The sequence below is a fragment of the Silurus meridionalis genome, chromosome 21 (genome assembly GCF_014805685.1).
Source record: "Silurus meridionalis isolate SWU-2019-XX chromosome 21, ASM1480568v1, whole genome shotgun sequence".
Taxonomy (NCBI): Eukaryota; Metazoa; Chordata; class Actinopteri; order Siluriformes; family Siluridae; genus Silurus; species Silurus meridionalis.
The window spans coordinates 17,217,549-17,235,448 of NC_060904.1; the positions used below are offsets into that span (position 1 = coordinate 17,217,549).

Consider the following 17,900-nt stretch of genomic DNA (forward strand, 5'->3'; position numbering starts at 1 on the left):
CCAGTACTCCACCTCCACCTTGCTGGCGTCTGAGTCGGACTGGAGCTCTCTGCCCTTTACCAATCCAGCCACGGGCCCATCCATCTGGCCCATCAAGACTCACTCTCATTTCATCAGTCCATAAAACCTTAGAAAAATCAGTCTTGAGATATTTCTTGGCCCAGTCTTGACGTTTCAGCTTGTGTGTCTTGTTCAGTGGTGGTCGACTTTCTGCCTTTCTTACCTTGGCCATGTCTCTGAGTATTGCACACCTTGTGCTTTTGGGCACTCAGTGATGTTGCAGCTCTGAAATATGGCCAAACTGGTGGCAAGTGGCATCTTGGCAGCTGCACGCTTGACTTTTCTCAGTTCACGGGCAGTTATTTTGCGCCTTGGTTTTTCCACACGCTTCTTGCGACCCTGTCGACTATTTTGAATGAAACGCTTGATTGTTCGATGATCACGCTTCAGAAGCTTGGCTATTTTAAGACTGCTGCATCCCTCTGCAATATATCTCACTATTTTTGACTTTTCTGAGCCTGTCAAGTCCTTCTTTTGACCCATTTGCCAAAGGAAAGGAAGTTGCCTAATAATTATGCACACCTGATATAGGGTGTTGATGTCATTAGACCACACCCTTCTCATTACAGAGATGCACATCACCTAATATGCTTAATTGGTAGTAGGCTTTCCAGCCTATACAGCTTGGAGTAAGACAACATGCATAACGAGGATGATGTGGTCAAAATACTCATTTGCCTAATAATTCTGCACTCCTGTATATATATATATATATATATATATATATATATATATATATATATAAAAATCTATTTAATGCAATACACTTTTTATTATATTATCTTAATTATATATATAATTATATTATATTATATTATTATATTATATTATCAGGATTTTCACCTTTTAAGAGAATTTCTTGAAACTGTACATAAAGCGCAAAAGATTCCATATCGCAAGAATGTCGTGAAAACAAAAGCAGCGATTTTGCGCATGCGCAAAAAAAATCTGTCTTTTACAGTGCACTACAAATTGTTTTTTGCCGCACTACACATCGTATTTTCGGTACGGCGCGAGTAGCCACAGTGACACTGCGCTAACTTTAGTTACTTTTTATACCCCTGGCATTGTTGTGTATGGTTTCATGTTTAACAATTTTTAAAAAAGGGACACTGTGCTCAAAGTGCGAGGCGGAGACTAAACAAACTTACGGTCCTCCCCTTAATACATTCGTGAGGGAACTCAGATTTTAACTATGTTCCACACATAGAAAGAATTATATTTGGTGCACATGTTGTTAGACAGAGAGGTATGCGTAGATATTTTCTACTTATCAACTTCAAAAGAAATTCAGACATCTCATGTTTTCTGGGTCCATGGCACTAGTTAGCATCGTTAACATGAAGTGCTTTGGTATTACAAAACATGGCCACTACAGTGCATGTGGTGTTGGTCATTGGATTTCTGTCTTGCTGCTTTAGTAACAATTTTTATAGCACTGCAATATTTAAACACAATCTTTAGACCAAATTGTAACTAGCGCTCCATCTGTCACAGTCTATCTCCAAACATGTCAGTTAGTGTTCACCACTATTACACTGTCAAATTAAAGAAAGACACACATACACAGTTTCATAGTCGTCACACACCACCCACCCACTTAAAAAGCAAAAACTCCCTGCTCTACGCTGTCACACATCAAACCACGCTCATTCATGGAGACCAGGCCTGTCAGCTCTAATCCACCTCTAATCTCCCGCCCAGAGCTCTGATGTGTTCTGCTTCCTCGATTAGAGCTCTGGAAAAAAGGTAGTGTGAACAAAGACTCCAGAATAATCTCATCAACATCTTCGAGTCTCTGTGTCGTTTCATAATGGGAACGCACAGAGCGCAAAAACACAACATCAAACTCAGGTCTTTAAACTGTTATTCAGCTCTGTGTGTAGATTTCTATTACATCATTATCAGCATATGTTCTACTGAGCTTCAAGACAGGCTGTTACACAATATGGGTAAAAGTATTGGGACACTTTTGCAGTCGTATAAGTATTTCGCTATCGTTTCCTCAAAGTGGGGTTGTTGTATCATGAAATGTTCCCTTCACTGGAATTAGGAGACCCAAACCTGTTCCAGGATGACAATGCCCATGTGCACAAAGTCAGCTCCATGAATATATGCTTTACATGGTTTGAAGTGCAAGATCTCCTGCTATAGAGCTCCCAACATATTGAACTTCTTTGGAATGAATGTGAACACCGACCCCAGGCTTTCTCACCTTACCTACATCAGTACCTGACTTTAGTAACACCCTTGACGGCTCTGGAAGCACACTGCAAAATCTACTGGAATTGTATGTCATTTCTAAACACTGGAGAAAACCCTTTTTAAATGTTACGTTGTGGAATCCTGCTAAAAGAAGCTACCAGTAAATGAAGCCTGTACCTGCTTTTAGAACATTTTTAAACCTTTTGAAACTCCTGACATTCTGCTCTACAACAATGGATGAATTTCTCCATCCAGCTGCCTCCACAAGTTTCTCAACAACACTGAGTGCCTGTGACTCAGAGAAACAACAGGAAGTCAAGAACAGGCCGATATAAGAAATATGCCGAAGAGTGACTGAGCGTTGAATAGAGGACTGACTACATTCCTTATGTCCTTTCGGATGGTTTGCTGAAAGCTGTGGTGTTGTTTTCCAGAAGGATTTGCAGAATCACTATAGAGATTAAATAGAAAAAAAAAAATTCGTAATATAAAGAACCTTGTGGGTTGTTTTTTTTTGCTTTTTAAAGTAGGTTGTGACCATGTATACAAATAAATAGCAAGCGAATGCAATTATCACCAAAATTGCGTATGTTATCTTTTCAGAACCGTATTCTGATCACCGCTGGGACAGGAAATAGTTTTAGTCTTTTATTTGACTCAAACCTGGAAAATAAGGGTTATTATTTTTGTTCTCTTTTTGATCCAGTGTGTTTGTCATGCAGGCGCAAGCTCAGTCCTTGCTGCACTCTGCTATATGTGTTTTTGTGAGTGTGTGTGTGTGTGTGTGTGTGTGTGTGTGTGTGTGTATGAGTGTGACTCACAGAGAAGATGCAACAGTGGAAAAGTCAAAGTCAAACAGGACTAGCGTGCTGAAAATGTTCTCGGCAGAACCGGCTCATGACGCAACCACCATCGTACACATCTGTCACAGCTGCGGCAAAACAACACAAATTATTTATCTTTATTTTTGGATTCCACTTCATGTGGAGTTTGGACATTGGACCTCTTTGAGTGTTTAAAGGCTCTGGCATGGAGAAGCTGGCGTTGGATCAATGATGATCTCAAATGTTGAGCTATTTTGTGAGTTGCTCAGTAGCTCCTGGCTCCTGGGCCGCAAATGACTGTATAAGACTGTAGAAAGGACATCATTCATTATCTTACATTCCAGTTCTCACTCTCCAGTGTTTTTGTATTGTTTAAAGACTATAATCACACTCTTGATATCACCCAAATGAGAATGGGTTCCCATTTTGAGTCTGGTTCCTTTTAAGGTTTCTTCCTCGTAACATCTAAGGGAGTTTTTCCTTCACCACAGTCGCCCCAGTCTTCATCATCAGGGAAAAATACACATTAAGGATACAATAATAGTTGCACAACAATCAACAGTTGACATATAAAGGAAAATAGAGGGTATGTTGAAAATGTTTTTTTTTATTTTTATACATACACTCAGGCATAAGATTATGCCATTATAACATTATAAGTGTTGAAGTGTATACCGCTGATTATCTCTTCATCATGGCTCCTGTTAGTGGATATATAAGGCAGCAACTGAACACTTTTTATCCTCAAAGTGTTGAAGGCAGAAAAAATGGGTAAGTGTAAGTATTTGAGCGAGTTTGACCAATTGTGATGTCTAGGCGTCTGGGTCAGACCATCTCCAAAACTGGAGCTCTTGTGGGATGTTCCTGGTCTGCAGTGGTCAGAATCTATCAAAAGAAGGACCAGTGGCGAACCGGCAACAGGGTCGTGGGCGGCCGATGGCTTATTGATGCACGTGGTGAAGATGTTCATGCTGTTAATGCTTGAAGGGTCAGGACTGTTTTGGCATCAAAAGGGGAACCAAAGCTTTCAACCATTCTGCTTCAGACTGTATCTAACGGTATAAATTCTCACATCAGGTTCGGAGGAAAAAATAAAAAGGAGTCTGACGTACCCGTGGCCCATTACGGGGGTTAATAGAGGTCACGGCTTCCTCGATTGGCCATGGATTATTTATAAGCACGACTCCTCAAAGTAGACAGGTGGCACAGCTTCAAGCGTATGCTCTTTTCTATCATTCATACTGAAGTTTAAGTGATCAAAAGGGCTTTAAAACTTGCTTGTGACATTCACACGTGTCATTAGGATGTGAAGTTATGATGACTTGGAGGGAAATATCCACATTACCGAGTTGATTCATTTAATTAACATAATAGTTCTGTAAGACAAATCATAATGATATTTTTAAATTAATTCACTTGTTCTAATACGCTTTTGTTTCTATAGTAACACGCCATTTGTTTCTATAGTGACACGTCATTTGTTTCTATAGTAACACCTCATCTAAGGGACGTGCCATGCATTAGAAAATAAAGATGTGTAATTGTTAATATGGTAAAAACCCTTTCTGTCTATTTATCATCTTTGGAAGGAGTCTGCAGTATCAGCGTTTCTGCAACTAAGTTTTACACCATTTCGAGGACACTTGAAGTGAGAGAGAGCTGGGTGTTAACAGGACGTCATCACCATCGCCCTGTTGCTGATTATTTTCCTCTAACAGCATCACAAACTAGGTTTTTATTTGTACCTATATTAAGCATGCTTTCATGTCTACTTGAAGACCTTCAGAACACTTCACTGATTCATCAGCGATCAGCCCACGCTGTTGCACCACGACTCCTCCCTGAGAGCTCTGTAGACCCTCTTTCCACGTAATTCAGGCAGAGAAGCTGTCATTCGCTCACGGAAATCACGACCCAAGAGCCAGAGAAACGAAATCTGCCCCTCTTTTTTTTTTTTTTTTTGAAGTGAGTCTATAATAAGCATCGTTACAGCAGGCAGCCGAGGAAGGAGCTCGAAAGACACTCCAATTAAAGCCGGTATAACAAAACAGGGCTGTGAGTGCTAATTAGTGATTAAAAAAGAACAGATGTCTGAGATCTGTGCAGATAAATTTGCTGTGTTCGGGAACGTGACAAAATGTGGAGCAAATACGTGCTGAAGGAGTGTTTCCATGTGATCACAGTCGGGGGCTTTTAGAATGGTTTAAATTAGGGTACACATCTGTCCTTTATCAATACAAATAAAAATGAGAAAGAAAAAATCCAATGCTTTTAATACCGAACACATTGGCGTAGAAAATCCTGTCATATTATGACTAATTACAGATTTACTAATTAGTTCCATTGATGCTCAGGGCTCACGTAGCCAGGAGAAATTCTCGCCTGCGAACAAAAGCTGACATTGTGCCAACATGGTGGCAAGTTTTTTTTTACTTGTAAAAGTATCTTTTTCCTGAACTGTTCAAGGTCAATTTCTGCGCAGACGAAAACAAAATATGAAGTGCATTTGTGTTACGCCGAAAGATCGCGTCACATCGATATTAATTTGTTTTTCTTCCTTTTCCAGAAAGCCTCCTGCTCTGTGTATTCTCATTAGCATGATATAGAGCCTGAATGCCTCATAAAATCCTGCTACTTTTATATGTAATTTATTTGATTTGTAGAAATTTCAATCTAACCCACACTTTATAGACACATTTTTTGTGTACACCTGACCGAAAGAGCCGTATTTGCTCGTATCTCATTTGCTCTTATTATAACCTCTACTCTTCTAGGGAAGATGTTCCACTAGATTTTTGTGGGTCCTTGTGTAGATTTGTGGAGATTCATTCAGCCACAAGGGTGTTAGTAAAGTTCTGTACTGATGAGTGAAGTGAGGAGACCTGGGGTGCAGTCAACGTTCACATTCATTTTAAAAGGTGTTCAGTAGGTTTGAGGTCAGTGCTTTATAGCAGGAGATCTTTCACTCTAAACCATGTAAAGCAAATCTTCATGGTGCTGACTTTGTACCAAGGGGGCATTTCCCTGCTGGAACAGATCTGGGTCTCCTAGTTGAAGTGGGAGAAAGTAAAATTCTACCTCACATTAAACAATTTTGTAGTAACAGTTTAAGGAAGAAACATGTATGGATGGAAAAATCATATGTACCAATATTTTTGGCTGCATAATTTATTAAAAGTGTGAATATTATTTGTTGAGTGATCAGTTACAGCTGACTGCAGTTTACTAAACACCTGCTTTGGTTCCGACCCGTGGTGCACATGTGACCCTCGTTTCTCAGAAATCTCCATCAAGCCTTGAATCATGCAGCAATTTGATAGATTAAAAGGTTATTTTGTAGATTAGAGGTGATTTGGGGATTAAATCCATGTGCTTCTCAGTACCAAAGCAGCTCCTTGGTTGGCTAAAACCTCGTGTTGAAGGAAAGCATGAACACAGCGAGCAAAAAAAGAAAAAAGAACATAACAGTTCTGACAAAAAACACAGATTGTGTCCTTCAGCAGGTCTTTATAATCTCAGACAGGCTTGTAATGACTCTCTTCTGCAGACAGAATATTCTAGAAAGACGTTTATATAGAATTTATGTTACGTATAAAAGATTTTGCAGACTAATACAGAAATGCATTAAGGCCCAGATTTGTTCAGCACTAATTAGATTAAGGAGGCTGATAAACTGCACATGTACTGCGCGTATTAATCATTTTATATCCGATTCATAAAAAAATAACTGCGTGAATAACGTCAAACTCCAAGCGACTGAAAGAAATGATGTATATTGTTATGTTATTCAATAGGGATGTGCATCTCCATTACTGAAAGCTGATGCAATGCATAGCCAACATGTGATGCATTAAATACACATATGAAGCAGCTACCGATGCGATGTGATACAATTCACCCCAATTACAATGCAGTGCGATCCGATTTTGATTCGATTCAACGCAATGCAATTCAATGCATTCAATTTCTTTCCTGTTCTGTCACCAGGAAGTTACAGCTCTACCTCTGCCATGTTAATTCTATTTGACTCTCAGGACACGCCTCGGTCTGGGTAGTGTTGCGATACGTCATATTCACGTAGCAACAGCAGGGCTGAGAGAACGTGCTCGAGAAACTGTTTATCGAGGAGAAATTGATCAACATATCAAATATTGGTCACAAATTATTGGTTTAAATATAATAAAATAATAAAAGTATAATGCATCTACTAATAATTATATAAATAAGATGGATTCTTCGTGGGTTCTTGGCTTTGTTTTGCCGATTGAATTTATCACCACTGCAGTTTGGACACCGACAAAGAGCTCGGGAATCCACAACAATTGTTTAATTGAACATCAGGAGGTGAAACTCATATATTAGACACAACGGATTAAAAAAAGCATCTAATCTTTCATCTACACTCGCACAACTTTTCTCCTGTTATTATTTCCAGATCTAATTTAAAGTTGTATTGCATCATTTATAACCCTAAAATTTCACTTCCACATCTGATGAACAGATCGAGTTGTTTTAAAGATCGATCCTCAACGTTTTCTCCAAATTGAAGAGAACTCAAATGACGATTTCTGAGCCTGCACAGAACATCTGGAACCATCCTTTTGCATATGTAGATCAGATTCAGCAACTTTTTGATACCACATTGTCAGTTTTTTGCTTGAAAAATCCAAGGAGATTTTCGTAAATGCTTAAACCAGCATGATTGGCACTAACAAATGTGACCTGTATCGGCATGATTTCAAGCATTGCGCTGCCGCCACATGATTGGATGATTGAATAATTGCATTGTGTTGATGCTCACAATAAAGGGGGGAGTGAGTTACTAATGCTAGAGTATAATACATATATTGTACTGCGGAAATTGTGTTTGTTGTCATAGGTTAATGTGTCAAATTATGATTATTACAGATATATTTTGAATCTCATGGCTTCTGAATCCTTATACAGTGAGCTATATTTCATTATATTACCAAACAGGATAAATTTTTCATATCCTGACAAACTGGAGAGTGACTAATTACTGTTGATGTTCTGCCTCATAGAGCTCGGGAAATTCTCACCTGTGTTAACAATCACCTGACTCATGCACCTGACACAGTGTGCTCAGGCGACGTGATGACAGGAACTCGGTGTGAGTCAGGAGGAACTTCAGCACGACTCAGAAGCGCTATGAAGAACTACTCGTCTGTAAGAAGAAGAGAAATGAGAGCACAGTGAGGATATTACGCAGTGAGGATATAATTTTTAAAAAGAAAGCACTTTGACATATACATGTCATCCCCTGCCACTCCTTCGCCGCACCCACCCCCCCGGTCACACCTTCCGCCATGTCCTCAGACGCACCTTTTCATCTTTGAGAGTCGGATGTCATTACATTTTTAAAAGCACTGTATTTTTGGCAGGCGGTAAAGATTTCATGGTGAATTTATAACCCTGGCCCTCATTTCACCCCATCAAGAGTTTGGCGTGGTGCCAGGAACCTGTCTAAGTAGCAAGATAATACTGCCCTCCAGTGGCTGGTATCATTATAACACACATACATATAACAACTGAGGGTTATAAAGTTTGAACAATTAGTCAAACATACAGAGAAAAAGTCATAAAAGAGCAGCGTTCACTAAAGATTGTTTATTTATGTCACTTTAATGTGTTTAATTATGCCATGGATTTTTATCAATAATTTGTTATACACAACTCCATCGTGCTCAGCCTGGGAAATTGAATTGTTTTTTTTATTCTTTGCTATTCTTTTTATTCCAAATTGAGAGTTGATTAGAGTCATGAAGGTCTTACAAATAAATTATGTAACCATTAGCCAAAAACTTCAGATACTGTTAAAGAGAATGTTTAATTCTGATCATCACTGAGCACACTGTCTACATCGTATTCATGCTTATTTTTTCAAGAAATTCCCAAAAAACTGGAGGCCATAAAACTAACCACCATTAAATCCACTGGATTCTAGTTTAACACTGGATTACTATTATCACTGTTATTAAGTCTTTTTATATTTAGACAGTTTTAAACTCAAAGTGTCCTACACAGTGAACTATTCAATCCTGCTAATTGGTCCAACAAACCATTTTCATGTCTAAAAGGTATATTATTTATTCATCCAAATTAACAAATAAATGATTATGAAAAATTTGGATTTACAATCAGAACTGTGTATAATAAATTAATGAATAAATAGGAATTAACTGATCAATACATTTAATTATGTGCTGCAAATTATTACAATACGATAACAATGCTAAAATAATTTGTATATTTGCAATGTATTTTTTATTAGTTTTAATTAATTACATGGTGATAATAATAAAAATAGTAGTATAATCAATCACCAACTCGATCGTTCGAACATCTAAAATTGATAGATCTTAATAGAATAAAAATAAAAATAATAATAATGTGGTGCAATGTTCATCGGACATACGGGACCAACAGGTACGACAAGGACACACACACACACACACACACACACACACACACACACACACACAGAGAGAGAGAGAGAGAGAGAGAGAGAGAGAGAGAGAGAGAGAGACCCACCCACACTCATGTAAATATGACAGAAAGCTTTCACTCTGAGAAAACTTCTTCATCTGGCACCAACTGCTGCCCAAAGCTCCGTAAGGTGACGTATGTACATTTCTATTTCATATGCCTTCATGATCAGATTCGGAATATTACCATAAGAAATATGTTCTATGATCTAAGTATTTAATTGTCTTCATAATATCTACTTTAAATACTAATATTGTACATTTGATTATTTAATCATATTGGCTGAATGTCCTGACACTAGATCAGGAGTTTTATAAGTGATTTTTTTGTTCCTGGATTAAACTGAATAATTTGAAAGCTGTGTTTGGATTGATCAGTGGTCAGGTTTTAGAAATCCATCATATTCTTCTGCTAATGTTGGAATAAACTAAATACATATATTCAGGTGTAATAAAGACAATTAGAATCACTTTAGCTTTGTGTTTTTATGTCATATACTGATGATAAAAATGTATAGCAAGAAAAGATTGAAAGATTTCGCTTTTCACGTTTGTTTTAAGCAGGCAAACCCATGTAAAGATTGCATGTTATAGCACTTTCAACCAAATTAAAGCAAAAGAGAGATCAATTTGAAAGTTTGTACACCCTCCTCCTCTACAATGTTGATTTGCCTCTACGTCTTTTATGTCCTCTTGGCATATTTAAGCTGGAAATTCCAGTAATGCTGTAATAGTGATTAAAGCGGACATCTTGAATTGATTTTGTTTGACAAAACTTGCCTGAGGCGAGGGCTGGGTCGCATCTTCAGGCTGAACTGCCTACTCAGCACGAGCCTGAACACATCCGAACTCCTCACACGCTGTGTGCTGAGGAAAACAACACGTTCTGCTCTGTTAGAGCTGAAGTTCATCTTGACAAATGGTGGTGGGCTTCACAAAGCCAGCCTGAACATTTAAAAGTTTGAAAGAACGAAAGTTTAAAGAAGAAAGAAAGAAAGAAAGAAAGAAAGAAAGAAAGAAAGAAAGAAAGAAAGAAATATTTTTATATCAATTAAAAATAATAAAAATTTTATAATATAATTTAACAAACCATTTCAATGATGTTAAAGATGAGATGATGAGATAAGATGATGAGATGAGATAAGATGAGAAGAGATGAGATGAGATGAGATGAGATGAGATGAGATGAGATGAGATTAGATGAGATGAGATGAGATGAGATGAGATGATAGGTCTGGGGAAATAGGGGTGCATGGTAATAAGGTTAGGTAAGGTGAGGTGAGGTGAGATGAGATGAGATGAGATGAGATGAGATGAGATGAGATGAGATGAGATGAGAGATCTGGGGAAATGGGGTGCGTGGTAATAAGGTAAGGTGAGGTGAGGTGAGGTGAGGTGAGGTGAGGTGAGGTGAGATGAGATGAGGTGAGATGAGATGATAGGTCTGGGAAAATAGGGGTGCATGGTAATAGAGTTGGGTGAGGTGAGATGAGATGAGATGAGATGGGATGAGATGAGATGAGATGAGATGAGATGAGATGAGATGAGATGAGAGATCTGGGTAAATGGGGGTGCGTGGTAATAAGGGGAGGTGAGGTGATGTAGGTGAGGTGAGGTGAGGTGAGGTGAGAAAAGATCACATAAGTTACTTTAAGACCACTGCAGATTTAGAGATAAATGTAGAAATGCACAAAAGAAACACCAGCCCCTAGTTTTGCACAAGAATCCAGTAATCCAGGAAAAACCTTCATTACACTGAACACACATGCAACACAAACTCTACAGTGTTTTATTTACAGACAAGAAAAATATCTTACTCTGAATTCTTATTACTCATGTGAAAAAGCCTCGTGAATGTTCCTGTGCTGAATCTTTGTGCTGGTTGTAAGAGTCTGTTATTGTGACTCACCTCATCTTAATCAAAACACTTTGTTCCTTGTTCATCCACTTGAAACAAAAATGAAACCTGTGTCACTTTCTAAATATGGAAATGGATATTCATGATAACACTTTTTTTATTTAAGATGGATTTTTCCACCAAAACCCTGGCAAAGGGTTGCTTTGGGAAAGTGTACAAACAAAAGTATGGAGACACCTGGGCTGCCCTGAAGAAGGTGCCTGTGAACTTAATCTCTAAGGAACAACTTACAAGAGAGTGCAGTGTTTATGAGTGAGTAACATTAAGATTCCTCATAGATGTTGGGTTCCAATTTTAGTTAAAAATATTAATTACAGCTCACAATACAGGAGATTATAAAAGAGGTTGTGATTTTCCTCTAGCTGTATTGACTCTACATGCCATTTAAATGTAAGGATTATTAATTGGAAACACGTTTTTTTGAGAAAAAAAACCCCACAATGTAATAAAGCTTATTCCTATTTTAAACTGCAGGAAAGCACAACACACCAATGTGGTGAGGCTCCTCGGGAAGCCGTGGCTGGACGACGGGAAGTGGCACATCCCTCTGGAATTCATCTTTGGTGAGGATCTGGAGACGGCAATATTTAACGTACAGAAATCCAAAATACAGGTATGTCTTCAGAACTGAGTTCGAAATAATAAATCAAAATAGTCACTCAAAATCATTGTACATTTTACAAAAAATGCTGCTGTGGTTTTCTTTACAGCTGACTCAGGCAGTAAAAGCCACCATCATCACTGGGATGTGCGAAGGCTTGACCTTCCTGCATACCAAAGATATCGTCCACCAGGATCTCAAACCGGACAACATCATGGTGAGTCCTAAGGCACAACAGCACAAAATCAAATCAATGCTGAATCAACAGCAGCCTGATTTGATGTAGGGGAGTTACTGCTACTTATTTACACTATATGGACAAAAGTTTGTCGACACCTGACGATGAGATAAGATGCTTTTTGAACATTCAATTTGAGTCCCTGTTTGCTGTTATAATCATTTTCTTTCTTCTGGGAAGAACAAGTAGGCTTAAGGAGATTTCTTCTTACTCATTTACAATGGTGTTAGTAAAGTCAGGTAATGTGAGGAGGCCTGGGGTGCAGTCAGCATTCACATTCATCCCAAAAGTGTTCAATAGAGTTTACAGCAGAAGATCTTCCACTCCAACCAATGTAAAGCAGATCTTCATGGAGCAGGCTCCGATCTCCTAGTTCAAGTGAAGGGAAAATGTCATGCTAATGCATCCAAAGACGTCCTGTACAATTAAATGCCTTCTACTAGTTTGGGGAAGAACCAATATAAATTAGTAAGATCTGCTCACAATTCAAACCTGTTGCTGTTTTGCACACAGTTCTATGTTGTTAATGTAGCACCAGAGCCCTGAAGAAACGTTGTTTTATTTCACTGTGTACTGTGTCCGCTATATATGGTGAAAATGACAATAAAAGCTTCTTGATTTATGACTTGAATTGACACCTTAAGAGAGACTGAAACTACTCGTGATTAAATAACTCCACTCACACTCATTTTGTTTTGTTTTTTTCCCATTCTAACAGGTCGAGCACGGATCTCATCGCGCCGTGATCATTGACATGGGCCTGGCGAAATTCTTTCGGAATGGCTTAAGCTCTGCCATAAACTTGGGCAACGAGGCCTACGCTGCTCCCGAGATCCAGCAAGGGAATGTCAGGGACAAGCGTTCAGACGTATGGGCCATGGGTAAGATGACTGCAGAACTTTGCGCACGGGTCAGGCTTCCAACCAACAGCGTGAATCCCATCAAGATTAAAGAGAGTCTGAAAGAGAATCCTTACTGTAATGTGGTGTCCAGGATGGTGATCGTGAACGCAGCAGAAAGAGCCTCCATGTTTGGAGTTATCGGAGAAATCCGGCAACTTCGAGCAATTTATGGCGGAAATCAAGGGGCAACTCACCGGCCAATTCAAGGGGCAAACCACGTGCCGATTCAAGGGGCAAATCACATGCCAATTCAAGGGGCAAATCACGTGCCGATTCAAGGGGCAAATCACGTGCCAATTCAAGGAGCAAATCACATGCCAATTCAAGGGGCAAATCACGTGCCGATTCAAGGGGCAAATCACGGGCCAATTCAAGGGGCAAATCACATGCCAATTCAAGGGGCAAATCACGTGCCGATTCAAGGGGCAAATCACGTGCCGATTCAAGGGGCAAATCACGTGCCGATTCAAGGGGCAAATCATGGGCCAATTCAAGGTGCAAATCACGTGCGAATTCAAGGGGCAAATCACGGGCCAATTCAAGGGGCAAATCACCTCACAGGAGCAATAAAGCCACAAGCAGGTTTGGGAGCTCAACTAAATCCCTGCAGAACAGGGGCTGAAGATTTCGGTGCAAAGCAAAAATGGCGTCCACCAACACCTTTCCCGCCAGAAGCAAAAAAACATGAAATACCAGTTGAACGTCCGAACCGCAGCCCATCACCCCGACCTCAACCCTTAATTCCTATTAACACAAAGCAAATGGCCAATCAGTTCTCAAACATGTCCATTCCTTGTCCTTTGCCACCAGACGGAGAAGTGGTTCATCGATGTTATGACGACAACACCGGCCAAATGGAAATTAAACATATAGTTACGAGGAACGGCAAAGTCATTAAGTATGAGGACATGAAAATTACCAAGTGATTTATACGCAAAGATGTGCACATAATACGTACAAATCATTTAAGCATTAATGCTCCAGTTTATTACGTTGTGTTAATGAAGACTTTCTACCTGTGAACCATTGGGGCTTGGGCTGGAATGTTGCTTTTACAATAAAGAGTGAATGATAAAAACAGGAGCCATGACAAAGGGAAATGAGTGGAAAAGTTTCCTGAGAGAGAAAAGAGTCCAGGTGGTGGATTTCAAACTTTTAGAATTCATATCCTATAAATGACATATTTCTCCACAATGGCCATCTGTGTCAGTATGTTTATTATATGTATATAGTTTTTAAAACACGTTTTTAATTTACCCAACATGCTGTGCTGTCACTTACAATGATGCCTATACGCAATGTGTAGTATTCACGAAAATATCACAGATATCCAGCAAAGAGAAAGCTATGCATTCAGATACTTGTTTTTTGTTATTTAATATACATCCAGTATACTTTTACATTTCATTTATTAACACAACGGAAAAGTTGGGCTATATACGCAAAATGTTTGTAGACACTTGAGCATAAGATTGGTACGCTTCTTTTTGAATATTCCATTCCACATTTAGTCCCCATTTGCTGTTATAATAATCTCCGCTCCTCTGAAAAGATGTTCCACTAGATTTTGTGGAGATTTGTGGAGATTCATTTAGCTACAAGTATGTTAATAAATTCAGGTACTGATGTAGGTGAGGTGAGGAGGCCTGGGGTGTTTCTCCTAGTTCATGTGAAGGGACAATTTCATATAACCGAATCTAATGTCATCTTAACGGTTTGTGGAAGAACCTCATGGCTAGAAAAGTCATGTGTTCTAATACTTTTGTTCATGTAATAAATCTAAAACACTTTTACTATATTAGCTACATACCATAAGTGGCTAGCTGCTTAGATGCTAGTGTTGCTAGCTCAGAACCACCAATCAAGCAGCCTTACAAGCAGTTAAACAAATCTACAAATAGATCTATAGATGCATTTTCTTTTTACTGGAGTCTGTGCCTCTCTTTGAGGGGCATCTGAAGACATCTGATCCTATCATGCTATCATCAAGAACCAGATGCCCCAATACTTTTCTTCATATAATGAAGCGATGCGTAATTGCACGTTGTTTAAATAATATTTCTGTTCTGTCAACATGGACTTTGCAGTATAAATGTTGAAAAAGGTTTATAAAAGCTTTGTGAAGAGTCTTAGCAGGTACAATAAACTCTTTCTTAGCTGAAAATCATGTTTTTTCTTTGTATGTTGGCAGTGGTGGTCAGTAAAAATAAAAAATGTAATCAAAAAGGAGTTTTACTTTGTTACTGTACTTATGTACATTTCTTAAGTATGTGTCCTCTACTACTGAAGGTCTGAAATGCAGAAGAATGGAACACTGAACTTCATCCATTATTCATATAAAGTTCTCATATATCACTTCCTTTAGGTTACAGATTTCAGCGAGAACTTTCTTTTTACTCGAGTGTAAATGTAAAAAGGACTTTTTCTGTAACTGGAGTCATATTTAAGCAAGGGATTAGTAGTTTTTGATTTACTAATTGATCCTAATTCTCAGATCATTGCCCTGGTGTAAATGCGGCTTGTCCAGATTTTGGTAATGCACCAAACTATGTTACAATCGCATGAAAAATAATTGGCTTTGTTCTTCCAATACTTACTATTCTTTTATCCAATACTATACAATGATTTTACTCCCTGAATTGTTTGTCCAGCGTCATAAAACACGGAACAGGAAGACAACACTGCCATCTAGAGGCTGGAGTGACATTTTGATGATTTTATATATTTTTTTGTTTTTCAAAATTTTGTCTCAAATAATGTATTTTTTAATGAATTTATTAGAACATAAGACTCTTCATATTACTTGGAAGTGGCATAAGGGTTTTGTTTCTATGAGCTTTCTATGAAGGTGATATGCATGCCTTACGAAAAATAACCTGTATTAATTTTGTGTGTGTGTGTGTGTGTGTGTGTGTGTGTGTGTGTGTGTGTGTGTGTGTGTGTGTGTTAGGAGGAAAAAATGTTATGTGTTAAGGTTAAGTACATTAACAGTGAAAGAATTTCAGCTCTGATAACCCTATATACATTATATAGACTTTTTTTCTCAGCCATATGTGGTTATTTCCCAAACTGTTACCACTAAGTTGGAGGCACACAATTGTATCAGATGTTTAAGGATGCAGTAGCATTCAATTTAAACTAAGAGACCCAAACCTGTTCCAGCATGACAATGCCCCTGTGCACAAAGATAAATCTGATTCAATTTAATAAAATATTATATAAAAAAAATACTCAATGTGGTTATTTCCCAAACTGTTTCCACAAAATTGGAAGCACACAATTTTATAGAATCTCTTTGGATGCGGTAGCATTGAATTTTCCCCTCACATGAACATAAAGACCCAAACCTGCTCCAGGATTGTTAGGAGGGAAAAATAATATGTGTAGGACAAGAGGTCTAAGATCAGGGTTGAGAGCTTGTGGAGTCACTTATTAAAATGAAATAATTCTTTAATTTCCACAAGCATTTCCCGTTTATTTATTGCTCTTTTTTTTAATTACACATTTGTCCTAAGAAATGTAAAAGCAAATCCTTAAACAGTCTTGCCTTGAAACAAATATATGCAATGCACCACATCATATCCAATAATGCAGTCATTCGCAAAACTGGTGTGTTCACTGTCAATACAACTCACTGTATTGATTTCATTCCTGATTCGATTCCTTGAAACTTACTGAGGTCACAGTGATCCATGTTAAACGATTTAATGCTGATCTCTTGGCTAAGTGAATTTATTTGATTAGGAATAGTGCAAAAAGAGCAAAATAGTCAAGTGGGTGTGATTCATGTGTACAAAAGTCGTTCGAAAGAATCAATTCATTTAAATTCATTTTTTAGTCAATTTTAATGTAGACTCAACTGTTAGGTTTTTGTCTCTCACACACTCAGAGGTGAGGTCTGTTGTTAAGGTTCTGGTGATAAGTATTTCCTTGAAAATACAATGATATAAATATACATGAGGTTTTATTTTCGGTTTAGGGAATGAGGGTGTGGGAAAATGGTGTAAAAAGACACACACGTTCCTCAACAGCCATATGTGGTTATTTCCCAAACTGTTACCACAATGTTGGAAAGACACAACTGTATCAGATTTTTCTTTGAATGTGGTAGCATTAAAACTTTTCTTCATTTGAGCTAAGAAACCAGAACCTCTTCCAGCATAACAATTCCTCTGTGCATAAAGCCAGCTCTATGGTCTTGAGTGACCTGCTATAGGGCTCTGACCTCAAACCCTTTGGGATGAACGTGAATGAATGGCTGAATGAATCTCCACAAATCTCCAAAATCTAGTGGAACATCTTCCCAGAAAAGTGCAGAAAATTGAAACAAGAAAAATGGAGATTAAATGTGGAATGGGTTGTTCAAAAAGCACACAAAGCTCATGGTCAGCTGCTGTATTTCACCTCCTCTTAGACTTATGACTCATTTATATTCCATCTTGTATGCTTTCGCTTCTTTACTAACACTTTCAGGTAGACGAACAACTCAAGAAAACATCACTGAATCCAATAAAGCAGCTTGAACCTAGATGCTTTCACAACAAAGGGTTTAATGACTGCTGGCGTGAGCTGCTGAATAATTGATGAGTTGGTTCTGTTCTCACTACAAAGAATAGCAGTTCTGATTCAAGAGCATTTTAGCATCT

General features: G+C 38.3%; 1 protein-coding gene across 2 annotated transcripts; it reads left to right on the plus strand.

Moving 5' to 3' along the window:
• Positions 1-9,618: 9,618 nt before the first annotated feature.
• Positions 9,619-16,120, plus strand: zmp:0000000881 (probable serine/threonine-protein kinase DDB_G0277165). Of its 2 annotated transcripts, none has more exons than XM_046877425.1 (5): positions 9,619-9,731; positions 11,620-11,765; positions 11,988-12,126; positions 12,224-12,331; positions 13,071-16,116. In XM_046877425.1, exons 2-5 carry the CDS (start codon positions 11,620-11,622, stop codon positions 14,178-14,180), a joined length of 1,503 nt encoding a protein of 500 aa, XP_046733381.1. In that variant the 5' UTR covers positions 9,619-9,731; the 3' UTR covers positions 14,181-16,116. The 2 variants fall into 2 exon arrangements, with proteins under 2 accessions (XP_046733381.1, XP_046733380.1); XM_046877424.1 differs by having other exon boundaries at positions 9,633-9,726; positions 13,071-16,120.
• The last annotated feature ends 1,780 nt before the right edge of the window (positions 16,121-17,900 follow it).